Source organism: Pelmatolapia mariae, linkage group LG20 (assembly GCF_036321145.2).
Source record: "Pelmatolapia mariae isolate MD_Pm_ZW linkage group LG20, Pm_UMD_F_2, whole genome shotgun sequence".
In the NCBI taxonomy this organism is placed as follows: Eukaryota; Metazoa; Chordata; class Actinopteri; order Cichliformes; family Cichlidae; genus Pelmatolapia; species Pelmatolapia mariae.
The window spans coordinates 41781054-41808748 of NC_086244.1; the positions used below are offsets into that span (position 1 = coordinate 41781054).

Genomic DNA, 27695 nt, shown 5'->3' on the forward strand with positions numbered 1-27695 from the left:
CGTGACGGTGGTCCCCGTGGTAATCGGAGCACTAGGTGCAGTGAATCCCAAGCTAAGCGAGTGGCTCCAGCAGATCCCGGGAACAACATCGGAGATCTCTGTCCAGAAGAGCGCAGTCCTGGGAACAGCTAAGATACTGCGCAGGACCCTCAAGCTCCCAGGCCTCTGGTAGAGGACCCGAGCTTGAAGGATAAACCGCCCACAGGGGTGAGTGGGGAATTTTTTTTTCTTTTTTCCACACACACACACACACACACACACACAAATATATAAATAAAATTTGTTATTAACTTTATAGTTGATCATTTCTCTTTATTTACTTTTACACATACATACACATTTTAATAGGGCAAGAAATTACACTAGTTGCATGTAAAGGCTGCATGCAGGTACTGTCAATGTCCCAAAGGCAGAAAACTGTTCTGTTGGTGTACAATTGCTTTAGGGTAAAACAAAAGAAAAGAAACAGAGCAAATGGATGAAAAGCATATATTTGCCCTAAAAAAAAAAACGAATCCCAAAACAAAAAAACAACAACAAAAAAACCAAAACAAATAAAACAGGGTTATTACAGCAGCATCATTTGGCAACACAAACAGTCTGTATACAACCGTGGACAATTAAGTCACATCTACTGTGATGTTTCTTCTTTGTCACTGCTTCCAGTTCAAAATAATAATTTCATTCTGCTCACACTTCTGAAAGCACAACATTTAGTGGAAGTGAAAAATGTTACTTCACACATACTGCACAGTGCTAAACTTTCAAATTGGCTTTGTTAAAGGAAGAGCCAAACACCAAACACAAAGATGTTGTGATATCCGCGAGAAGCTGGAACTAGAAATCAGCTCAAGAATCTAAAAATAAATAAAAATATAATAAAGTTGCATGTTCTTTACTTTAGCTAGTCTAAGCTCAACTGTGTGGCTCTAGTCTTTTTTCTGCAATTCTGCTAAATGGTGCAGGTGAAGCAAACCATTTCTAAAAGTTTCTAAATGTTCTTCTAATCAGAGAGCATCAGAAAGCAAACAAACAGTGAATGTTTGCTCTTAACAAGTACTCTGAGTATCCAAAACCTGCTGTATCTTATTATTCACTGTTACAGCTTAACAAAGGCCCAACTGTGCAGCTGTCCTCTGTCACTTTACAAGTCGGAGCAACAATGACCAGCTGTTTTAAAGAGACTAAAAAATAAATAAATAAATAATAACAATCAAAGTGTTCTGACAGATCAAGACATGGACCAGACTTCTGGGGGGGCAGTGTCCACTAATGTCTGGAGCTACAAGTCTGGCCCCAGATCCTTTAAGGTAAGACTGAGCTTGCTCCGATTAGACTCTGGAGGCTGGGTCAACATCCTTTTGTCTTTCCTCAGACGTTCGTTGTTATGGTGGAAACGCTGTCTCACTCGAGTGTGTGTTTATCTGTAACAATGTGTAAGCAGGTGGGACATATCAAAGTAAAGCCTTACATCTGCAACAGCAAGAGTGGCTTAATCTGACAACGTCACAAGAAAAAGAATAAAAGGTTATATACAATCTCTTATTATTTAACTGCAAAGCAATTTCTGATCTTTTTAGTCATTCGGATGTGTGGTGTCTTATCAGTAGCAATAATAAAGGAAATGCACATCAAATGTCTGTGTGTGTGTCATCATGACGCAATGGAATATCATGGAGAATTGTCGTTACTACCACATACTACACACACACATTTTCCCATTCACTGGTGGAGTGTCTTACTTCTGTATTTGTCCAGTGTTCACATGTATACACAAAATCACATCTATACAGGCAGAAAGTGCCAGGTTAAGCAGAATTCCATTAAAGGACAGTGTGACAGAGTTTTTGACAGAAGGTGGTGGGTGTGACTGATCAGTGCTGATGAGCCATCAACAGATGGCCAGTTCATGTTCATTTGCACATTACCACAACTGAACACGAACAAGCTCAACAGACTGATCCTGACATCACGTCTACACAACTAATTAGCAGCTCCTTCAACTTATGTCAGATATCCAAACCACGCCTTCTGTTAAAAGTAATGTTAGTATTTCTCTCAGTGACTTCAAATACACCTGTGAGGAACCATTAACAGATGTACAAAACGTTGCTCCGGTGCCACTCTCTCCCTCTGAGGATGTTCCACCTGGTTTTACTTGCTGTGATGAAGATACTGCTGGGTGAACATGTTGAGCTCACTGTCCAGCCAGCCCGCTTTATTCCTGAAAAAGAACACAGACGAAAACACACGTTTAAAAAACAAACAAAAAAAAAAAATAGACAATTATGCAACAAGTTGCATGTTTAAAAGAGACACCTGCAAACAGCATGTGTTGATCAGAAATATAGTCACCCTGAGATCATGCTTGAACATGGCACAGTGCAAAAAACACTCTGGCCCTGCTGTGAATGGCTGCACAACTCAGTTTGGAGCCTGGCACAGCCTGGTGTAGTTGGTGGACTTCGAGGTTCCAGTTTATGTGCTGCTTTTTCTTTTTGGACCAGAAACATGTTTTCTTTCACTCTCTGCAGTTGTGTTATCAGTGTTTTTGCTAAAAACTGGGGGCTGTCTGGGTTTAATGTTGTCAGGCGTTTTATTCACATGCTGCTGTTAATTACGTTTCTGTTGCAGGTCTCTTTTTAGTCACAAATGTGGGCAAAACTCTCATGTTTACATCATCATATAAAAGCATAGAATGTGTCCATTTATAATTGAATTACTTGATGAATCACACCAGCCCTACAAATTTATTTAGTGTGAAGTCACTCTTCTTCAAGTACAGCTGGTTGATACAGCTTCAAGGGAACTCTTTGCATCCACGCTTGAACAGAACACATGGACAAGTAAGAGACAGCACAGTGTTGTTCATGATAAATTGGATTTGCCTTACTATAAGTTCATGTTGCACCTCCACATATAAGAACATGTGTTGCTGCGTGCACACAGGTTCAGGCCCAGACTTTTGTTTGTTTGCAGAGACACTCGATCATTTCATCCCCAACCCCCACCCCATTGGAGCCTGGTTCCTGAACTCACCCCAAGTGGTGAGCAGTGACCAAAGTATAAAAACACAGACTACATACAGAAATACAGGAATACAGTCGCTATTCCTCCACATCAAATGGAGCCCGTGGAGATGGTTCAGGAATCTGATTAAGATGGATCCTAGGAAAAGTGGTTCCGGGCACTTCCTACCGGAAGGAGACTGTGGGGTGGACCCAGGAAATGTTGAAGCATGCATCACCAGTTTCACGGGGCTAATGCAAACAACTGTTCACATTCACACCAATGGCCAATTCCGAATCATAAATTAGTCTAATGTGCCTGTCTTTGAACTGTGGTAGCAAGCCCAGATACTGAAGAGAACCCATTTAGGCACAGGGAGGACATGCAAACACCACATAGAAAGACCCCAGCTTGTCAGCAGGTTGGAACCTAGAACTCTTTGAAATAGCTTGTCACCTGTAACCTGTGAACAAAATGTTTAATAATGCCTAGTGTTTTACAAGTTTGACAGTTAACTCGCTCTTTCTACCACCGCAATTTCATTTTAACTGGAAATATGTTTATAGTCAGGTCTTTGCTCCTCATCACTCCGCCCAAGGCTCTACATTGTAAAGAGAGACACACAGCATGCATGAGCAAAGAGCCACAGTTGAGGTTAGCATTTTTACCGTAGCAGCTTAGCCTTGCTCTGGAGGCTGTCCAGCATCTCAATCTTGCTGTTCATGTCAGTGATGTCATCTTCAAGATTTTGACGGGTGATGTCTACCTGCTGGCAGAGCTGAGCAAACACCCCAGCCAATTCCCTGTCGACCACACACAGCGTTAGAAAGGCTCGACAATATTCAGTGCTGGATCACAAATATACTTGGCATTCTCTCCTGTAACATTAGTCTAATTATGTGTGCTCACTGCTGGACTTGGTGGCTGCAGTTGGATCCAGTGTAACTGACAATGAGCTGTAGCTTCTCACTGGCGTAATCCACAAACTGCCTCTTAAAGGCTCTTTCTTTGGCCTTGGTGGTCCAGGTGAGCCGCTCATAGATGTAGAGGAGCCCATAAAGGCCCAGTGACAGAGCGATGAGACGCCAGCCCACTGCTTTCCAGATCTACACAGAATGAAAGACCAAGGTCAGGCTGAAACATAGGCTGAGCACTAAGTCTAAGTTTAATGGTTGGCTATTATGAAATAACAAAAGGCATGAGGAAATAAAATCAGCATTCAAAAAGTTAGTTTGGAATCTTCATAGTGCAAAAATTTGAATAACTCTTTAATAAAAACTATGATAAAATGATGAACTTAACGAGAAAGCCTTTCTCGCAAGTGTTACAGGTGGTGACTAAACACTGTTGCTGTAGTTTTATTGTGCTTTTTGCCAGCACGTAATCAAAAACATCACAGTTCAGATCATTTCAACTCCCATCCCACAACAGGAAAAGCAAGTACTGTCCCATTTTCAGAGCTTTGCAATTCACTCTGTAGAGCATTATAATAAGTTTGTTGCCCATCACTACCTCTTTGATTCTGGAATACCAAAACAGATCTGTTTCCTTAATATTTCATTCAATTCTAATTGTGTGCGGTGTGTTTGTAGATCCTCACCACTCCACCAACGACAAGAACACCCATGGAAGTACGGGAGGTGAGGGAAGCAAGACCGGTCACCATAGAGACCATCAGCTCCTCCTGGGTCATGGCGCTTTGTGGAAATGGAGGCATGCTGGTGCTGACCGGTGTCAAGGCCATTGGGCGAGGAACCTGTATGGACAACGCAGCGAATAACCTCACAAAGCACACAGCCCTGTATAGATCAATGGTTTTATTCTGGTCATGTCCAACAGTAGGACACAGCTGAAGGTGAAAAGGAAGCTTTCTATATCAATTTAGATATGTGATTATGCTTTTTTTTTTCATGATTCTATGCATCAAATATGCTTTTTAATGGTATACAATGTTGCTTATGTAGACACTTTGAGGAACTTTATGCTTCTGGCAATGTTACCTGGTCATTGTAGCCCATGAGAACGCGTCGGGTATTCTTGGGACCGAGGAAGCGGTTGACCAGCATGGTCCAGCCCAGAGAGAAGTGGAAGCTGATATCTTCCTGGAAGTCACTGCAAAGCTTGTCACAGGCGAGGTCATAACTGAGGCTGAAGCACTGACTTCGAGGCACCAGCTTGTCAACCTGCTCTCTCACGGCACTGGGCAGCAAAGGCTTCAGACCCTCTGCAGACATGAACAGAAAACAACAGCGTCATTGTGAAAATAAATAACTATTTTCTGCTTGGCTATGAATTACAACACAACAGCAATAACGACAACAACACAATTTTCAAACAATAACTATTCCATATAGTGTAACTACTTGCATGCCACAAATACACGTGTTTGGCAATCATAGCTGAAAACCTCATAGTGGCTTAATGTAAACCGGAGCCTGTTGAAGTAGAAAGGTGGACATGTTACCAATCATGTCATTCTGTGTGGTCTGCAGTGCACTGCTGATGGAGGTGGAGCACCTCTCCGACATGTTCTTGCCCAGGCCCTCCTCTATGTGCCGATGGAGTTCCTACAACAAACAATGACAAAGAAAAGTTAAAGCATTAGTTTTTTCTGAAAGGTTTAACGACAATCCCTTATATAAGATGTCATTACAGACCACAATCTGCACGTCTCTTTCACTGACACCTTTGATTAAACCACAGTTGACAACCTTTTTTCTACTGTGTAGGTTCAGGGCAGCTAACAAACATCCAAACTACATGATGATATGGAAACAGGTATATTTTATTGGCCGGGCATCCAAAAGAATGTGCGCTGATGGTGTGCATCCTGCCTGAAGTGTCAGATGGTTAACCATTCCAAAAGCCTCTTTGCACCCATTATCAGGTCTCATTTGACTGCACACTTAAATGGTAAATGGTAACTGAACTCTTATGATTCTTATGTAGCGCTTTTCTACTCTCCCGCACTCAGGACTCAGGGCTTTATACAACATGCCACATTCACCCATTCACACAAGCACTTTTTCTGTGCTTTTAAGATTCTAACATTAAAAGGTGGATGCATGAGAGAGCAACTTGGGGTTAAAATCTTGATATTTATATCTTAATATCAAAGATATTTGGCATGCAGTCTGGGGGAGCCAGAGTTCAAACCACCAACCTTCCGGTCAGTAGATGACCTGCTCTACCTCCTGAGCTACAGCCACCCCCTTCTGAGCTACACTTAAAGAGCTGTATGAATTATTTGGCATTAAATAATTCATACGCAATTGGATCGCTGATTAGACCCTCAGTTGTTTGCTGAGGTGCTCCAGGTCACGGGGGTGTTGGACCTGGTTAAGGAAAGCTGGAAGGAAGGTCCAAGCCCAGCTAAAAGCCAGATTTAATACGTCTTGGACCTGAGAGCAAAGCTGCACACACTGGGGAGGTTGTTATGTGAAAATCAGCTTCAGGCCCAGGAACGTTAACTTACAGCCAATTCCAGTCTCTGCTCGAGGAGATGGATAGCTCATACAAAGACATCCCGCTCCACTGTGCTGTTAGATGGCTTATCTGTAGAAAGTATCTTGCTGATAGAACTGGACATCTCAACGAGCACATTCTCAAACTGCAGGAATCAGGACAAAATGTTTTAGATATACGCGACAAGTGGAAGGCTTTGGTTCAAAAGCTGGCAGTTGTTTTTTTTTCAAGCGATGTTGAAACATTCTGCCACTTCAAACGCCTCAAGGAGCTGTCCACGGTCCTGATATCATCTCTTATATGACCCTGGGATGAAACTGTGGAGTCCAAAGTGAGACCCAGATTGTGACTTTCTGTGGATGGTGGGATGGGGCAAGTGTCAATGTCAGTGAGTAGATCTCCATCTTTTGGAGAAGGGCTTTTGGGGGCCACAACTGACCTGACTAAACATAAAAGGCTAAATGTTTAGAGAGAATTGGCCAAAATGCTGAAAAAGGGGTTGAAAAGTCGCCCAGCGCGTCATAGTTCTTGTAGTGAAGGGTCTATAAACATCACGAGCAGTGTGGTTCGTGCAGCAGGGAAAATGAGTGGGACTGCCCCACTCATTGTGTGTGTGTGTGTGTGTGTGCGCGTGTGAGTGAGTGAGAGAGAAAGGAGAGTTGAAAACAAGTCGCGACCGATCATAATAACCACTACAGCCATTGCAGAGTGCCTGACGAGCCCAGCTGTAAGTAAGCTGTTAAGAGTCAACTGTACACTGTGTTCGCCACCTCTGAAACAATAGAGTTCTGTTGGAGCAGCCTTTTAACGCCTCTCTCTGTCTCTCGCTAGCAAAGTTGACCCAGACAGTAAAGCTAACTACCGGCTACCAGCCCGACACGGAACCCGACGTATTAACCAGAGGTCTCTTTACCATGGTTCAGAGTCGTGGACCTGGCCGAGGTAAAAACAGAGTACAAACTGTGTTAGTTCAGTAAGAGAGTCTAATGTGTACACTCATGTCTGCATTTTCATTTTGTTAAATATGAACAAAATGATAGCAGATAGTAATCCAGGTCATTGTGGTCTAAGGAGCTTGGAAAGAAAAGTGTCTTAAAGAAGCTCCTTAGATTAACACATAAGGTTCATAGAAGACTGAATGATTTTAGGTTTTAAAGCCATGATATCAAAAATCTGTCAGTTTTGACTGATTGACTGGAGGATTTCAAGTGGAGACAATATTGTGCAATTAACATACCCTGATGTACTTTCACTACACCTAAAAAGTTGATTCTGTTCATCTGGACGTAGCGTTTTCAGTGGGAGAAATATTTCATCACTCATTCAAGTTTGCATAATGACTGGAACTAGCACCAGTGGTGAACAATGGGCTGTGAGGTCAGTTCCTTAATGATTGACCAGGGAGGATGTGAAAAAAATGATAGGTTAGCCTTGTTAGACAGTGACATTTCCATCAGTAATGGGGTACATTTAAAAGTCGACGTGTACTGCAGACCAAAGCATACGGATCAGTATTTAGGGTTTGACTCTCATCATCCACTGGAGCACAAATTGGGTGCCCTCAGGATGCTACAACACAGAACGAATAGCATCCTCACAGACACAGCGGCCAGGAAAGCAGAAGAACGTCATATCAAGAAGGCCCCGAGTAAATGTAAAAGTCTGAGAATATGCTAAAGTTAAACTCACATTTTTGTAGACCTTGAGCACCACTGGTGATGGATGGAAGTCCATATGAAAGTCGTCCACCAGCACATGGAGCTTCCTGATTTCCTCTGCCATGGCATTAGAAACCTAAAAGAACAACCACCCTCTTTTTAGCTGAATCCACATAAACCAGGACAGTCACACTGTGCTGGGATTCACCTGTCTCTCCACCTCCTCAGTAATCTTCTTGATCTTGGACTTACAGTCCATGGTCAGTAGATCCAACTGCTTGTCGATGAACTCTAATCGGTCCTGACGGTCCTCTTTGGTCTCCAAACAATAGACTCTACACACCAACCCACACAGCTTTTTAAGTTTAGAATGAAAGTCTATTCAAGATGGAGATGTGCTGCACACATGGGTCTTAATCACAATGAAAACCATTTATAGGAATTCTTTCCCCAGGCACTCTGTGGCTAAAAGAGGAGGGCAATGCTTTTGGGGGTCTGTGGTTTAAAGTCTCAGCATATACAAATACTCCTTTTAATCACAGACTCACCTCTGCTCCTGTGCAGCAATGTATACCGAATCCATAATGTGACGCAGGGCTTCAGAGATCTGCTTGGCCCTCACTGTATGCTGCTCAAATTTGGTCTTCACTGCAGACTGTGATATACACTCCTAAATACAGCAGACAGACAGCAATTCAGATATCAAATCAAGAAAAATGACAGAATGCAACTGAATGACCCTGGGTGTGATGGAATTGAAGGTAAATTTCCAGCTTTAAATCACAAATGTAGTTAGACTAAGTTACATAATCTGCATAAGAATATTTTTTTATTTAAACGGGACAATGCGCATTAATTAACATGATAGTCGTTATTTACAGATAGGGATATATAATCATGTATAATACCCCATACCCCAGTCCTGTCTATTCTGATTGTAAAAACATAAAAATCCTGAAATCTATTAAAGTATGACATCAAGTATAGCAAAAGCAGTAATGGTCCACTTGGAAAAATAAATCTGTTGGGCATTTTTATTGGCCTTCAGACAATAATTCTGATTGCTACAGTCGCAGACAGGACAGGCAAAAAAAAAATAAAAAATACAATGACATGATGAGTGCAGGCACAGAAAGCTCTATGTGAAAGCTAATTTACACTGTGGAGCCCTGCTTTCAAAAACTGGCATAGATAAAACTCTATGTAGCTGGATTTATGAAATAAGTGCTTTTTATAACATGTTTAGCGCCTTCTTTTTCCAGTACAAAATGTGACATCCCAGAGTTTGTTGGTTGGTTGCGGTCAATAAGAACAGTAAAACTAAAAAACAGTTTAATTGGATAACTGTTGTGCTGTCCCTGGCTACAACAATGAATTTTATGGTAACAAATCAAGAATATCTACTTTCTCCGTCTCCCCCTTTACCAGTAATTGGCTCTGTGTTGTTTGGCTAGCTGCACTGAAAAAGTAAAATGCATCTGTTGGTCATAATGTTCGGGTTTGTAAAACACTTTATGAATGAGGACTGTGGACGAGACTGTTTCAAGTTGGGTGACAGGTGGTTCACCGGACCGACAAGCTGGAGTCAAGCACTCTGATTTTTACACCATCTTAATACCAAGCCGTGCAAGCAGCTGATGGGATCAGGTTAATGCATGTGCATCACACCAGAAACATAACGCAATCTGGAACCCTATCAGTATATCTGCAAGAAAAATAGCTAGAAAACGGAGGCGCAGGGGAAGAGATGCCACCCTTTGTGGAGACCCCCCCCCCCCCCTCACATCACCTCACTGACTGGATTACTTTATATTAAAATTATTAAAACAAAAGCAAAGCCCAAATTTAAGTGTAGGAAAGTATAAGGTGGACATTTTTTGAATATATTTTCCTACTGACGTACAGATGGATGTTAGGATTTCCAATTGTGTGTTTCACATAGATGTATGAAATTTGGTGCACATATGTAGCATACCGATTCAAACATACAGAAATTAGATCAAATCTCATTTCTAGTTTTGAGGCTCTTACCTCGAAACGCCGTTCAAAGTTCTGGAACTCAAACATTCTGGCCTGAAATCCTTCTGCAAGAGCGCCACCTGAAACAGCACAGGAGTGAGAATGTGCGCTACAGTGGGTTTCGCACTTTTTATCACCTCACTTTAAAGTCTATTCAAACTCAAAAAATTCTTATCACATACAACTTTTACATGGCACAAGAATTCTGTGTTTTTTTAAATCAATTTAAACACAAAGAATAAGCCAAATTAAACATTTTCTAATACTTATCAGTAATCTAATCTAATAATTAATTAATATAAATATATCCATTTATTTTTATATTAAAAAATAAATTCCCCTCTCGCCCCTGCGGGCGGTCTATCCTTCAAGCTTGGGTCCTCTACCAGAGGCCTGGGAGCTTGAAGGTCCTACACAGTATCTAGGACTGTGTTCCTCTGGACAGAGTTCTTGGATGTTGTTCCTGAGATCTGCTGGAGCCACTCGCCTAGCTTGTAGGTCACTGCACCAAGTGCTCCGATTACCACTGGGACCACTGTTACCCTCACCCTCCACCTCTTCTCTGAACCCTTGGTACTTCTCCTGCTTCTCATGTTCCTTCTTCCTGATGTTGCTGTCATTCGGTATAGCTATCTGGCTATCTTGGTTAGCCATTACCAATTTGTCCATTTGTATCTGGAAGTCTAACAGGATCTTAGCTCGGGCATCCTTCAACGCCGTCGGGTGGTGACCTCGGGACTTGTACACTATGCCAGCCACTTAGTTATGGCGCTCTATGTATGCCCTGCCTGCTAGCATCTTGCACCCTGCTGTTATGCACTGGATTGTCTCTGGGACATCTTTACACAGCCTGCACCTGGGAGTCTTACCTGGTCAATTTCTTGATCATAAAGAGCAGATTGTAACCATGATCATGACCATTGATCAACAATTAGTGATCAAAGATCATTATGGACCTGGCAGTCATAGGCTACGTCCATACATACACGGGTATTTTTGAAAACTGAGATTTTCCATTTTCGTTTAAACAAAAAAAAAAAAAAAAACCTCCACATGTGCAGTTTTGAAAAAATATCTCCATCCACATGTAAACGCCAAAAACGAAGTTAAACGCTTTCAAGAACATGCCAATCCATGCCATCCTAACCATGTGGAGATGCTGGCTAATCAGAAGTCTAGAAGTCTGGGAGGGAAAGAGTAAACCGGGTTTTGTACGTTTATAAAATCTTAACTACTTCTGAAAAGTTTGTGTTTTTCTGAAAAGGCAGCTAATTTTGTGTTACTTTTCAAGTGCCTTCATCATTTCAAATGTTAATAACTATAGACGGTATTTTGGCTGGTGTAGACTCACAACTTAGGAATGAACAAAATGTATACAACATACATAAATTTAATTTAAAAGAAATTACATTTATTTAAAACCAATTTGCGTTGTGAGAGCGTCTGTATTGAATGTAGAAGCCACGTCCAAAGTTCACTCTGATGCCTCTGTCTTTGTAAATGGAGGGACAGTAACTGTGTGTGTGTGTATACGTAAGCGTGTAAAAACTGCAGATAGTAAGATTAACAGCAACAGTATTTTTTTATTCTAGAAATTTATCTCATGTAAACAATAACGTGGCATCAAAGCGTGAGGCAACATTATTTCCATTTAAACGAAAATGGAAAATCTCAGTTTTCAAAAATACCCGTGTATGTATGGATGTAGCCTATGACTGCCAGGTCCATAATGGTCTTTGATCACTGGTTATTGATCAGTGGTCATGATCATGGTTACAACCTGCATTTTATGATCAAGTTTTCAGTGACTGAAAACACAGTTTACGTGTGGACGAAAGGCCCAAACGCATAGAAGAATCTGCGTTTTCAAAAATATCCGTGTACGTGTGGACATACCCATAGAAACCCATGTATGCAGAGGTGCTGTGCGTGTGATATTTTATTTATATACTAAAGTCAGTTGCACTTTTAGTCCACCAGATGGTGCTGTTGGGGTTTTAGTGAGTGAGCAGAGTTGAGTGCTGCATAAAGGAAGAAGCTGGTAAAAACACAAACAGAGCCATTGGAGAAACAAACGGCACATAATTCAACACACAGGCTTTCCAAAGAGTGCCGTATGAAAGTAAAATATTTAGAGGATACTAAATCATGTTTAAGACAGGGACGTGACCCCATCCCACCTTTTTTCCTCCACTGACGAAACTAACAGCATGCTACAAGGAAGTCAAAGGTAAAGTTGAAGTTTTAAATGGACATCGCATGGACATTACAGACTTCGTACTTATGACTAGACTTGTTAACGTGACATTGTTACTGGTCAAGCCTACTATGTTATAGACTGGTTGTTATATAGCGCTTTTATATTCGAGCACTCAAAGCAATTAACACAACACGCCTCATTCAGCCATTCATACAAGGACTTTTTTTTTCTCTACACGAAGTACATTTTATCTAACATTAACACTCCAATAAATGCACCAGAGAGAAACTTGGGGTTTAGTAGTACTCCTAAGGATACTTTGGCATGCAGACTGGAGACGGGAACAGCTTTTCTGTTTAGATAAATGACCTCCTCTACCTCCTTAGCTACAGTCACTCACAAATGGCTGTGTGGCACCATGATGGGATTAATAACCTTGTCACATGGCTGTAAAGAAAAGCAGAAAGTGTTTTCTGGCCTTGCTTACCTTCCACTCTGTCTCCTGCACGCACAAAACATCTACCTTCGTCCTGTCCATCACATCAGTCATGGTCCTTACATTTAAAGTACCCACTCTCTCCTCCACAATCCTGCCTTTTCTCCTCTCTCACTGTCTCATCTTCGGCCAACAGTAGCCCAGTACCTACCAGCCTTCCACTGGCCAACAGCACCAGAGGCAGTCGACAACCTGGGCCCTGATCGATCTGGTACAATCTTATCATTGTCCAGAGCTTGTCAAGGAACTTTTTTTGCTGCATATTTCAAAATTCAAACCTTTCCAGAGTTTTGATTGCGCAGACTGGTGCCCTCACCTGCTTCAGGCATTCCTTGAGCCTTCTGCACACGAGCCTGAAGTACTTCCTTGGCAGAAACGAAGAATATGCGGTCACCGGCCTGGGCTCGGTCCACTACGCCCAATTCGTCCACCAGAAAATTAGTGCAACGGTCCATATGCTGCCTACGGACCTGGTTGAGCAAGAACACACTTAAATTAGCAAGAATCACAAAGGCAAAGCCTACCAGAACAAAGCTTTCTTTGGATGAGGAAGTGATGCCACATTCAGATTTATACATTTACGGTATTAAGAAAAATTAAATAGAAAAGTTTCATAAACTCTCTTAGAAACTTCTAATACAAGGCAAAGAGGACACACTGCAGCATCAGACTAACACATCTATTAAAAAAAATGAATCTTTAGACAGGTATTGAGAGTTTTGAGGTGATTTCTCCTGGAACAGTGGCCTTTAGTGTTTAACCAACAAGCCACAATAAGGACCATCTTAACGTTTGTAGTACCTCCTGACAGCTAATACGCATTCATGCACACACAACTTTAACAAAGTCATCATCGTGTCTTTAAATTTGCCCACCACAGCAACAAGGACACCTCTTTAGCTGTTAGGAGACCAAAATGTCCCATGTGAGACATCAAATGGTAAAAGCTAAACTGAAGTGGACACTCTTGCTAGTGTTACAACAGCCATAAAGAAGTCCTTTGTGTATGCACCATAACTGACCTCCTCCATATATTCAGGTTCTGAGGCAGAAGCATCCCAGCGGTTGTTGAGGATGAAAATGTTGGGACTGGAAAGTCGCTCATTGACCTTGTGAAAGAAGGACTTCTCCTGCAGGATGAAAATGTACTAATGTTTGAAAAAAAGGAATCCGTGAATGAGAAAATACAAATGGTTGGCAAAAAAAAATGTTAGATTCACATTTCTTTATACTCAAACCAGCATTATTGAGGGAGGCACTGTTACTCTGAATGAGACCCATCAGGACAGAAATCTTTCATCATAAGAAAAAGAATCCTTTGAAATACTTTGGATTCATCTGTGATGACCTTTCCTGACGGCAACTATAGAATTATTCTTATGTCAAAGGTCATGTGCCAAAAAAAAACAAAGAAAACAAAAAACAAAACAACAATCCAAGTAAATAATTTCAAGGTAGCATGTTTTCATTGGCACTCATGCAATTAAATTCCTGCTTCCAAACAGTCAAAAGGGAGTTCATTTGAGCAAGCAGGATTCAGCTGTGAGCACCGACAGCTACCCACAACAGCATCAAACTGCAGCAGTGTGAAAAACCAGGCTTCTTCGTGCACGAAGCTGCAGAGTTCTACGCATGTCAGTTGTTGAATTTAATTGTGTTGGCGGTAAAGCATGAATACCTGTGCCTGTTAAAAGAAATTATTTGTTTGGATTATGTTTTTTCCCCTCACACGACTTTTGACAGGGAAAACGCCATATAAGCAAAATGTTCCCAATGCACAGCAGTGTCACACAAGCCCCTCACTCAGATTGTTTTGATATGTCACCAACAGTCCTGTTTGAACCTCATCTCTTCATGCAGTTCTTACCGTTTGCATCAGCGTGGATTCAGAGTTTGCCACAAGAACAAACACATCAGCATCCAGACAGAACTTGTCGATCCAGCTGTCGAGCTCTGTGGTAACATCAATCCCTGGGCTTGAGATGCAAACATGATGTTAAACAACAGAACCAGAGTCCTCGCCAAGTCAGCACAGCCACTTTCATTAAAAAGAAAATTTAAATCCAATATCAAATACTCTTATAGTGAAGCAGAAATACGGTTTGAGACATTTTTGTGAGACAAGCCTCGGTCTCACTCTGCTTCAAGTCAGCCAAAATCTTTCCATAAAGTCAGCCACCTACAGTAACGAAGCCACCACCTTGTTTGTCCAGCTTTTCCCTTTAGGGGTCGCCACAGCAGATTATCTGCCTTCATCTCACACTATCCCAGAATCCTCCTCTGTCACACCAACACTCTGCATCTCCTCCTCTGCAGTTACCCTTAGCACTACAGCTGTACTTCCCCAGAGCCTGTCTCAACTCCTTCCTGAACTCTGAACAACGTTCTTGCTACTTCAGCTTCCAGCATTTAACTCTTGCCTCTGCCTTCACTCACTTTGGAAATCAAAAGAGGTTCTTGACTTCCAAAGTCATCCCACAGACTAGCATGATGCCATCCACATTATCCTCTAACTGTTAAACATTTCTACTGAAAAAACTACCCAGGCTACTTGTGTTCACAGCTGTCTTACACTGTGTGACTGTATATAATGCTGCTGTTGGCACTGTAAGGCAGCGGTCCCCAACCTTTTTTGCGCCACGGAACGGTTTATGCCCGACAATATTTTCACGGACCGGCCTTTAAGGTGTCGCGGATAAATACAACAAAATAAAACTAGTACCGGTACCGAAAAAAAGAAGATTTATTCATAACACACGTGAAAAGACCCAGGAAAACCGAGTTAACGATAAAAACGATAACAAAATAACGCTGAAAACCGATAAAAACCCTGAAAACCATACATTTCACACCCGAGCCTCAACTCTCGCGGCCCGGTACCAAACGACTCACGGACCAGTACCGGTCCGAGGCCCGGGGGTTGGGGACCGCTGCTGTAAGGCATCGATTCAGATTGGCAGCGTGCCATCAATGAGAGTAGCTCATTCTTTATTTTTGCATTAATAAATGCTGCTGTCTGTGAGCTGCAATCAGTCATCCATTCTTTTTTTCTGATCATCACAAATTTCCCTCATATGCTGTGATATAAATTTGAGGCTCTGATATCCCACCCCTGGTTGGCTCAACGGTCAACTTCCCAAATGTCTCAGGAAGAAAAACTAGGATCAAAAGCTGGAGGTGACCTTTTTAGTGCTCCTCCATAGAGAGTACACTTCCCTCTACCTCAGCAGGAGCAAAAGCATGTTAACCTCCTAGGACCTGGCATCCACATATGTGGACATCACATTTTTCGACGTCTAGACCAAAATACTTAATTTTTCTCTACAAGGGCCTGATATCCACTTACGAGGACATTATACTGCCACTGTTCTATCGAAATTTAAAACAAATGTCCTCATATGTGGATCTCATTTTTGTCAGAAACAAAAATCAAGTAAAAAACAAAACTGGTAATTCTTTGTTTTTACATTCATCAGGTCCCAATCAACCCAAATAGCAAAGAAAAATTTTAAATGCATGCCATGAAAGAGTTCGGGTCTTAGAAGGTTAAACTTCTTCTTGCATCCTGGTTTTCACTTGTCTGATGCTCTTTGGCCCTACAGGTCCTTCAGTCACAGCTTCTGTCAAAGTCCCATAACAACAATGTACTTCAACATGCACTGACTGTGTCTCTGTCTGTCTCCTCTCTCTGGCAAACATTTGACTAAATGTGCTATGACACCGTTTTACACAGGAAAAGCTGATGTCACGAGGATTCCCAGGCATCGACATTAAGAACAAAAAAGAAGAAAACCCATAGACGACGTAGTAGCTCATCACTGATCCAACACAGTTCCCAGGTTGGTCCCAATAACCTGACAAATATGACCCCGACCATCAGGTGATCTCTGTATGCAAGTTTGAGTCCATTGTCTGGGTGCAGTAGAGCTTCTTGTGAATTGCGGACGGACTTGCAGATGCAGGCATGGCTTCCAGTGGCTCTGGACCAAAAAGATTTTGATGTTCTGATTCAGCCGAATGCAGAGCCAACTGCCACTACGGTTGGACGAGAACCAAAAACATTCTAAAAGCAACTAAGAAGCTAGTCAGTCACCTACAAGCAACATGAATGGGTTAGAGCTCAACTTTTAAGTCAGAGTCTGGAGCAAGTTATTCTGAAAGCTTCTGTTTGAATTTGTCTGAAATGCCACATTTTCAAAGGTGCTTTAATTGTTATACACATTCTCTGCTGAAGCAACCTTTCATATATGCAACCTGCTGAGTGTTACCTAATTAAAACAACAAAATGAAGCTCTGCTGTAAAGCTATAGGGGCGCAAACTGTCATGCAGATTTTCAAGCATTCAGTTGATGATGCAGGAAATGCAGAAATCTCTTTTTTGTGTATTCCTAGTGCTACTGAGTCTGTTACACCGTTTACAGCTACTACAACGCAGACTGATCAGTTACATCTATAGGCCATTTATCACCATTAATAACTGTTCAGCCAGTTCATTTCGCTGTGGTGTTCTTTATTAGGCTATGCCAGAGTTAGAATTGAGCACACCGAGTAACCATTGCAAATTGAAATGGATCAAATTTAAAGTTGTATAAGTCATGCATGCAGCTGTCACGCTAGAATAAAGCTTAGATTTCAAGGAGGCAGCTAAATAAATACAAAACAGCTTTTTTTACCGCCAGCTGTGTTTCCAAATTTTATGTGCAAACAGTGCAAATGCTGAAAGAGAACTTGTGAGGGTGTGGTGTTTGACTGAGGCTGCTTGGAGAGGTCGTCAGCCTTAGCTAAAGCTCTGATTTGTTTTTTAGCGTACTGCTGTCTCCATATTGTGCTTTGCTTGCAGAGATTTAATCCAAATTCTTTGAATGACATGTTTATACGTGATGCAATCTCAAAATCTGACTTGAGAAATACTATTCTTATATTGCTTAACTTCACAACTTTACTACAAGGTATAGACTCCCCAGGATGCTCTTTAAACAAAACTCTCAAGTTTGTTGGTTGTGAGAAAAGCAAGACAAAGGTTTTGAGGTCTGTTATAACCCCTGTCCCAGCTTCTTTTTAAACAGGTTGCTGGCTTCAAATTCAGATAGAACATATATTTTAAAAGAACACATTTCTCAGTTTTCCAACTCTGATACCTTGTCTTTGGACTATCACACACACTTCAAATGATTTCCAAATCACTGCAATTTGATTGACATTTTCAATGGGACCACACATTTTCTGGAAATGGAACTGGACTTTAAAAATGGCCTCAACTACTTGCAAGACCCCTAAAATTATTCCACAAAACATGTATCTGACCTGTCCACCAGCACTAGATCATCCCTGAGCAGAGCACACTTGGCCTTAGGCCACATGACACAAACAAGGCTGCCAGCATCCAGATCTTCATCCTGGTGGAGAGCATGGGCCAGCTGGTTCACTGTCTGGAACCACAGACAACATAAGAGTCAGATATGAAGCTTCCTTTCCACACAGAGTCGACTTAGTCGGCTTTGCTCACCTTTATGTTCTTCCTCTCCTCAGAGCCTCCAGTGAGGATGAAGGCCTCATTCCCATCTGTGCCCTCCACCCTCAGAAAGCAGTTGGTAGTGTGTCCTATCCCAGATGGCAGAACCTTGTCACACAGCATGGCATTGATTACTGAGCTCTTCCCATTACTGGTCCTGAAGAACACGTAGCAAAGCTGTGATCAGCGTCTCACACGATTCTACCTCGAGTCATGAAATAAACTCACACTTATTTTAAGTTGGAGTTTAATGCTTTGCTTTCAGGTTTTTTAAAGCTATTTTCACAAAAAACACAAACTGATTCAGTCATTTTCAGTCAGATAAACACGGTAACAACTAGAGTGGAAAGAGGGTAAGAAACACATGTACATACCTTCCAAAGAAAACCACCTTCATATGCCGGCGGGCTAGAACTTCTCCAATGCCAGTCACCTTGGCAAGATAACCCTGGACCTCCTGGACCTGCTCCTCCGTGGCAACCGGGTCTAGCTCTTCACTTTTGTATGCATCTAATATGTCAAAGTCATCAGGCAGAGGTTAGTTTTTCATGCTGAAAGTTATCATATTCATTCAAAGTGATTTATGCCGCCTTCTCAAGATCAAAACACAGACCTTCAATGACAAAAAAGGCCTGACTGAGAAAGAAATAGTATGACGCTGGACAGATCACCTCATTCAAACTCTGTGAGCACTGATGGCTGTAGCATAAACAACAGAACACACACTCAAAACACACTAAGCAACCAGCCACAGATTATAAGAGGTTTTGGTTCAGGCGCGGGGGGCTGGGTGTTAGGATGAAGCGTGGCTCCCTGACTTGTATACAGTCATTATGATAATTTCAGGCTTTTAACACTTTCTTTGAGATCTTCTTTGTCTTTTTCCAGACATGTGCTTGCGTTCAACATGATCTTACTGCGTTAGTTGGATTTCCTGTGTTGTGTAGTGCCGTGTGTCAGGCTTGTGCTGATAAATTTTACTGACCACTCCCTGTGAACTTCAGTGTGCCCCGACTATAAGCCACAGCTCATCGTCTACAGGATGTAGCACACTCACATAATTCAGTGTGAAACAGACTAGGGTTGCGACTATCGATTATTTTAGTAATCCATCGGTTAATAGAGTAATCGGATAAGAAACACTTTTTTTTTTTAATTAATGAGCAATGAGGAAAAAACACAGCTCTTACAGAATAAACTGCTTACTAGTTTCCATTTTAAAAATTGCAATGTTGTAAAGTTTAACTGCATACAACATCTGTTTTAAAAAAAAAAAAAAAAAAAAAAAAAAACAACCTTGGATTGTATGTACATGTCATATTGACATTAATTTTTTTTAAAGAAAAGGCAAGTTTTAGTGCTGCTGAAAACAGATGTTATGATGGTGTAGATCAGGGGTGTCCAACTCCAGGCCTCGAGGGCCGGTGTCCTGCAGGTTTTAGATGTGTTCTTGACCCAACACAGCTGATTTAAATGGCTAAATGACCTCCTCAACATGTCTTGAAGTTCTCCAGAGGCCTGGTAATCATGTGATTCAGGTGTGCTGACCCAGGGTGAGATCTAAAACCTGCAGGACACCGGCCCTCAAGGCCTGGAGTTGGACACCCCTGGTGTAGACGTTAATTAATATTAATAATAATTTGGTGTCTTTCCTAACAACCCTCTGAGTTTTACTGGCCCATGTACATTTTTATTGGCTTATGAAAAAAGATTTTATATTCATATTTTTAAATATGAATGCAATTTAATTAATACAGTATTTTATATGATTTCACTTTCAATCTAAAAAATGATACGAAAGCCTTACTTGGTCTAGTCCCCCCCGCCCCCTCAGGATTTTGGGGTCTGATGCTTAGGTCATAAACATGACACAGTTGATCAATCAATCAATCATCCATCCAAATGCATTTGAAAACTGAAGAATGTGCTACTTCTGTGGCCAGCTGACCTTAATGAATGCAAGGCTCCCTGTTGTCTTTTTGTGTCTCCAAGTAATGTTCTGATTGTACTATGTGCCCACAGCAGGCTTAAAGTGTCTCTATGACAAAAAGCATGCAGGCTGCTGTCATGCTATCTGTACTGCGGGGAAATAAAATAACAACAGTCTATCCCAGCTGACAGCACAAAGGTTACCTGGGACTGGCCAGCGCATGGTAGCAGGATCAAAGATACAAGCTGGGAAAGCATTGCAACACTGATAGGCATGGCCAAGTGATTTGGACAGAGTCCAGAAAAATATCAATTCAAGCAAGACTCTTTACATTTGTGACTTTTACATGTAGTAAAGTGGTAAGAGTGTGTGTTCGGTGTTGTAGTACCTTCCAGGAAGGAAGCACTCTCCTTGATGTAAGCCCCCAGCTGCTCAAAGATCCCGTTGATCTTCTTCTTTGCTGTGACAAAATGTTTAAGCGGTGATGCGTTCACTTCCGCCATGATTCTCTTTTCCTTCTTGCTATGAAATGGGTTGGTGCTGAGTCGTGGAAATACCAGAGACATGGCACTAGAGAGATAAAACGTCACACACACACACAGTATGTTTAGCAAAAGCGACACATTATTCAGTGCAAGCACATTTACTTTCTTACTGCAAACTGGACTGACAAGCTGTCTGAAATCTGCAACCATGCTCTACCGTTTTGTGCTAGTTCTGGTCGTTTTTCTTAGTTTTTTCCTACTTTTTTCACCCGTGTCTGGGGACCCAGAGCAGGGATCCTTTGTTTACAGTAAGGATCAGCTGTTAGCGCTGCGTCCCGCAGCAGTACTGCCGGCGGACAGACCCGACATTCCCAGCGAGCTGAGGAGGAAAAGACGGGGGTGTCGTGCTGGGAAGGAGCGCCGTCGCCCGAGAAGGAGACGTTATCGACCATCTCTTCCTTCTGTAATTATTGGAAATGTCAGATCTTTGCCCAATAAAATGGATGAGCTCACGTCGCTAACCTGGTCACAGAGGGAGTACCAGCAATGTAGCATCATGATGCTAACGGAGTCGTGGCTAACACCGCTAACTCCGGACACGAGTGTGACACTACCGGGATTCCAGCTGCTGCGAGCGGACAGGACGAGAGAGAGCGGTAAGAGGAAAGGAGGGGGACTGGCAGTGTTTGTGAATGACAGATGGTGTAACCCCGGGCACATCACTGTGAAAGAACAACTCTGCAGCAGAGACATTGAGCTGTTAGCCGTTAGCATGCGTCCGTACTACCTGCCCCGGGAATTCTCGCATGTTATCGCGATAACAGCGTATGTCCCCCCCCCCCTCGGCCAACGCGGATGCAGCCTGTGACACTCTCCACTCAGTGGTCAGCAGACTGCAAACACAATCTCCGAGAGCCCTCCTCATAATATCAGGGGACTTCAATCATGCCTCACTGGACTCCACACTGCCCACCTTCACCCAGTATGTGACCTGCCCAACCAGAGACAATAAAACACTGGACTTACTGTATGCCAATGCTGAAGAGGCATACAGTTCATCACCTCTCCCTCCACTGGGCAGATCTGATCATAACCTGGTGCACCTTGTCCCTGTGTATGAGCCCTTAGTGCGCAGGGAGCCACCAGCCACCCGCACAGTACAGAGATGGTCGGAGGAGAGCGAGGAGGCTCTTAAGGATTGTTTTTGAGTCGACTGTGTGGGAGGTGATCTGTGACGACCACGGAGAGGACATCGACAGCCTTACTACATGCATTACTGACTATATTAATTTCTGTGTGGATAACACCGTACCTACCAGGACTGTACGGTGTTTCTCCAACAACAAACCTTGGATTACCCCAGAAATTAAAGCTGTCCTCAAGCAGAAGAGGAGGGCTTTCAAATCCAAAGACAAAGAGGAGTTGAAAAGGGTGCAGAGAGAGTTGAGGGGACTGATAAGGAATGGGAAGGACAGCTACAGGCAGAAGATGGAGAACCAGCTTCAGCAAAATAACGTTGGTGAAGTCTGGAGAGGCCTCAGAACCATCTCGGGCCACAAACATCAGAACTCTCTGCCTGGGAGGGATGTGAGGTGGGCAAATGAACTGAATCATTTCTTCAACAGATTTGATTCAGCCATGAGGCAGTCTCCAACATCGGCTGCAGACTCACCCACCCCCACTGCTGCTGTTCCACCTCTGACACCTCAGACACTTCACACCTCCTCTATTCACCCTGCTCACTCCTCCCCACCCCCAACAACAGCATCCAATACACAATCAACACAAGGCTCCAGCCTGTCTCTCTCAACCACCCAGGTTAGGAGGGAACTGAGGAGGATTAATGGCAAGAAGGCAGCGGGCCCAGATGGCATCAGCTCGAGGGTCGTCAGGTCCTGCGCGGACCAACTGTGTGGTGTGATGGAGCACCTCTTCAACCTGAGGTTGAGGCTGGGAAGAGTCCCACAGCTCTGGAAAACCTCCTGTGTTGTACCAGTGCCAAAGACTTCACGCCCCAAGGACCTCAACAGCTACAGGCCGGTGGCTCTGACATCCCACCTGATGAAGACCCTGGAGCGGCTGGTCCTGGCTCAGCTTCGGCGCCTTGTGAGCTCATCACTGGACCCACTTCAGTTTGCCTACCAGCCTGGCATTGGAGCGGATGATGCCGTCATTCACCTCCTACATCGCTCCCTCGCTCACCTGGAGACCGCTGGAAGCACTGTGAGAATCATGTTCTTTGATTTTTCCAGTGCCTTCAACACTCTTCTTCCCTCGGTTCTGAAGGACAAGCTGGAGAACTCTGGAGTGGACCATCACCTCACTACCTGGATTTTGGACTACCTCACCGACCGACCACAGTATGTGAGGACTCAGGGCTGTGTGTCGGACAGGGTCGTCTGCAGTACGGGGGCCCCACAGGGAACGGTTCTGGCTCCGTTCCTCTTCACCATCTACAATGCAGACTTCTCCCACAACTCCACCCAGTGCTTCCTGCAGAAGTTCTCTGATGACTCTGCTATAGTCGGCCTCATCACTGATGGGGACGACAAGGAGTACAGAGGACTGACTCAGGACTTTGTGGACTGGTGCCAGCTGAACTACCTCCAGATCAATGCCAGTAAAACCAAGGAGCTGGTGGTAGACTTCCGCAGGCACAAACATCCTCCACTGCAACCACTGAACATCCAAGGTATGGACATTGAGACTGTGGACAGCTACAGGTACCTTGGTGTTCATCTGAACAACAAACTGGACTGGACTCATAACTCAGACGCCCTCTACAGGAAAGGGCAGAGCAGACTGTACCTGCTGCGGAGACTCAGGTCGTTTGGAGTGGAGGGCCCACTCCTGAAGACCTTCTATGACTCTGTGGTGGCCTCAGCCATCTTTTATGGTGTGGTCTGCTGGGGTGGCAGCATCTCTGCTGGGGAAAGGAAGAGACTGAACAGGCTGATCCGAAGGGCCAGCTCTGTTCTAGGATGCCCTCTGGACCCAGTGGAGGTGGTGAGTGACAGGAGAATGGTGGCTAAGCTGTCATCCCTGTTGGACAACATCTCCCACCCCATGCATGAGACTGTGACAGCACTGAGCAGCTCCTTCAGTGGGAGACTGCGGCACCCACGGTGTGGGACGGAGAGATTTCGCAGGTCTTTCCTCCCCACTGCTGTCAGACTCCACAACAAAGACTTTAACTGATCAACACACACATCCACAAATGTGCAATAACACAAATGTGCAATAATCTTTCTGGCACCGTTGTATTTTTCACTCTGTTGTACATAGCATTTGTATTCTATTTTTATCCTATTGTATATTTTATTCTACTGTATATAGTATTCTATTTTTATTCTATTCTGTACAGTTGTGTACTGTATTTATTCTTATTTTATTTTATTCTAATTGTCCTGTCCACTTGCACTGTCCACTTCCTGCTGTGACAAAACAAATTTCCCACGTGTGGGACTAATAAAGGTTATCTTATCTTATCTTATCTTAAATAGGAATTCGGCCAATACTCGTCTAATAGTGCACTGCATGCTAGCCTTAAAAGACCATTTCATTGGTGACAGCCTATTATTTGTTGTAAACGAAAATTGTGTTATCTTTACAATTATCATTATCACACTCTCTCACACCATTTTTCTAATAAAGAAACCAAAACAACCGTTGAGGCATGGCTTATTGTTAAGAAAGTCTTAACATTTATTCATATCAATAATCTGTCAATTTTCTTACTCTAGGCATCTTTCCTCCCAAACATTTGACATAGAGAGGTCATTCCACATCGAATCAACCTGACAGCAATGGACTGATTTAGGCAACAGGCTGGGCAGAAAATAAATCTAATTACATTTTTCTCTTCAACCTGCAGGGGAATCCACAATTTTCAATCTAGAGCCATCATTTGATCCTCAAATTGTAGGAAAAGGTGTCCCCTTTCCCACAAGGTGCTCCTCAAAGGCAACAGATGTATACTTTTTGATCTGGAGGCATTTGAATGAAAGGAGTGCCATTTCAGTGCTTGACGCAGTTCTATTATATTTAGATTGATTTAAGAAAAGCAGAAAGCAGCTGTTTTTCACTCACTCTCTCTCTTTGAATACATTTTCACAGCACAGAACACACATGTAGAGCAACTTCTTCTCTTGATCTCTAAAGCAAGCAGATACCATTTACAGTCTGGGTCTTATAAGCCTTTAAGCGCCAAGCCAAATAATGTTGTCACTATGGTAACTTTGCTGATGTTCTGACAGCTGATTAGCTGATTCATTTAAATATTATCATTGGCCAACACTCTGCTCTGTGTGTTTTTAAGCACAGCCTTGTTTCCCTCTCTCAGACTAATGGCTCCTAAATGTAAAAAAAAGACCAAATTAAATGGTCATCTTCAGAAGGAAGAGAATGGCTACACAGTCCGTGTCTATCCTGGGACAAGGAGTAAAAGTACTTGGTCGTCCACATTCACAACAGGGTGAAGTGGATAACCAGCACAAAGCCTGGAAACAAGAACAGAATGAGAAGCCTCTATTTGCTAAGGAAGCTGATATCCTTCAACATGGGCAGCAATATGATGGAGATTACCTGTCAGTCAGTTGTGGTAAGCTTACTGCTTACTAAGCTTACTGAACTCTGATGCTGCTGGGGCAGCAGCATCAGAGCTGGTAAAAGTAACACACTGAATAAACTTACTAGGAAGGCTGGCTCTGTGATTTTAGAACCTATAGAACCTAAATAAACAAGCAATATAACTAACAGCAAAATATCTAACATCTAAAAATGTATTTAAAAAAGTTACAAATGAACTTTGGATGAAGCATAGTACAAATAATAAGTTAAAATAAAGAAGATTAAAAAAAAAAAAAAAAAGAGTGCCCACTGTGAAAGACTGTAGCAGTCACTGACCTCACAACTGCTATATCTAAATCAGAAACAAATTTGAAAACAATATTGTAAAAGTAGAAAACTTTTTCATCTTGTGCACCCTGCAGCTTCTCTGTCATCCACCATCCATGCTGACCCTCCTCAGTCTACAGCTCTTTCCCCCTCAGCTCATCTAATTCTTCTGCTCTGCACTAATTTCACTCTTTATTGCTCCCATTAGTTCTCTACACTCTGGACTCCCTGCTCAGTTCAGCTACACTTCCCCAGCTGCTCTGGACAGCCAGCAGCCCACCTGGGTCTCCACGTGTACCTAATCCATTCTGTCACGGCTCAATATTCCATCTACAGCCGACTCAGCCCGCAATAATTATTCATCCTTTTTCTAACTACAGTCCACTAGTTGTTACATGAATTGCTCAGTGGCCTTAAGGTAAACTGCTAATAGCAAAAGGGTTAATGTTAACGTGTGCAGTAAGCCAGGTTATCAGTTATGATAACTGTTTAATACTGACTTCTGAACATCATCCTGAAGTATTGGTTTAGTGTGATGAAGGTTAACTACTGCAGCCATTAGTGAGGAGGAGCAGTGGGTTTGTGTCAGCTGGAGGAGGCAAAGATGGCACAGTTTGTGGATACTGTTGCAAATGAGTATCTAAATTCAATATAAAATGTAGTATTCATATCTGAATACTCTTCTGTTTTGAGAACTTGATACAGGGTATAATACTACAATAATACTATAATACTACAACCTGTAACAAAATAACTTCCCAAACATGTGACATATAAAGTATCAGCCTCGAACCACAAAGTGCCGGTAAATGAACACTAAGCAAGCTTCTTTTAAATGAATCAGGCTCCGTGTAATATCTGGGAAATAACTGCTTCTTATTGCTGATACCTGCTATTAGGGAAACATGAGCCTGATGTCAAGTCGTTTTTGTCTGTGTGGAAAGTGTACACAGAGAGCAACGGGCTAAAACGACTGATGACGACTTCCCGCACAGCTTTGGAAAACTACACTGATCATTTTTAGCGGCACCCCCGCTATGTGAGTGCGGGTTTATGAGAATACCGACAAAGATGGCACTGCAGATATATGAAAGCTTCATTACATTTGAAAAGAATATCACGAATCGATCGTCACCTCATCCACGCAGAGTCAAAACCAGCTAAACATGCTGGTTGTGCTCCGTCACCGCCCCTGCGACCTTTCACACAGTGCTGAAGATAATATTGCAGCAGTGCCATCAATCTCTTCTTAATGCTGCTTTTAATATAAACACAAATAAAATAAAATAAAAACACTCGGCACGTTGCGCCAAGCTCTTTTAACACTGACGCTTTCATCATCTTTGTGCAAGCTAATCTATGTCATCAAGTACTCCGGCTGGGCAATGATTAAGCTTCTGTTTCTCACATGTTCCTCCATCTTTGTTCTTGACCATGACACAAAGTCCTGTTAACAGTCTGGAGTAGCTGCTCAAGGATAAATTACGAACTACGAGCTGACCTGTCAACCAACTTCGATAGGAGCTAAGGCTAGCTTCACTAACGACTTGCTAAGTCAGAGCCGTGGGTGTGCCTTACCGTGGATAGAGTCGTTCTTCACAAACAGTCCTCTTGCATTGTGCCCCCGAGGCTTCTGAATGCTCTACAAGTCACCGAGCTCCCCACGACCCCACACACCTGTACGTTATACTGATAACTCAAGTTAGCTGCTGCAGCAAGGGGCGTCTCCGCGTGTTCCAAGGACCTTAAAGCACCGAGTTTGACTTTGACCGCGTTGGTTTTTAGTAAACCCCAAAGACGTCAAACAGTATACTTTAAAGGTTGAGCTTTATATATTTTCTCAGCGAACACCTCGTTTCAGCATTGTGTCGACTACTCCGTTTACTATCTGCGCGACCCGCTCTCTTCTTTAGTGTCAATGGCAAACAGCTCTAAGGTGGAATACCGCCACCTGCTGGATTGGAGAACAGCTGTTGCGCCTCTGGTGGCAAGGTATGGAAGTAGCAGGGGCGTGGCTTTTAGCTG

General features: G+C 42.8%; 1 protein-coding gene across 1 annotated transcript; it reads right to left on the reverse strand.

Annotated features, from left to right (window-relative positions):
• Positions 1–303: 303 nt before the first annotated feature.
• mfn2 (mitofusin 2) lies at positions 304–27583 on the reverse strand. Its single transcript, XM_063463536.1, has 18 exons — positions 27249–27583; positions 20678–20859; positions 18734–18869; positions 18354–18516; positions 18152–18276; positions 14715–14823; positions 13870–13977; positions 13164–13317; positions 10164–10231; positions 8681–8802; positions 8341–8467; positions 8164–8268; positions 5474–5576; positions 5010–5233; positions 4610–4765; positions 3919–4115; positions 3678–3812; positions 304–2224 (listed from the first exon to the last, which is right to left on the reverse strand). The coding sequence occupies exons 2-18, from the start codon at positions 20853–20855 to the stop codon at positions 2155–2157; spliced, it is 2280 nt and encodes a 759-aa protein (XP_063319606.1). The 5' UTR covers positions 20856–20859; positions 27249–27583; the 3' UTR covers positions 304–2154.
• Positions 27584–27695: the final 112 nt, after the last annotated feature.

Coding starts and splice junctions, on each gene's coding strand:
- mfn2 (XM_063463536.1), bottom strand. CDS start 20,855: ATGTCTCTGGTATTTCCACGACTCAGCACCAACCCATTTCATAGCAAG. Junction 8,269..8,340: donor CTGAGGAGGTGGAGAGACAG/GTGAATCCCAGC, acceptor TTGTTCTTTTAG/GTTTCTAATGCCATGGCAGA. Junction 3,813..3,918: donor TGCAGCCACCAAGTCCAGCA/GTGAGCACACAT, acceptor TGTGGTCGACAG/GGAATTGGCTGGGGTGTTTG.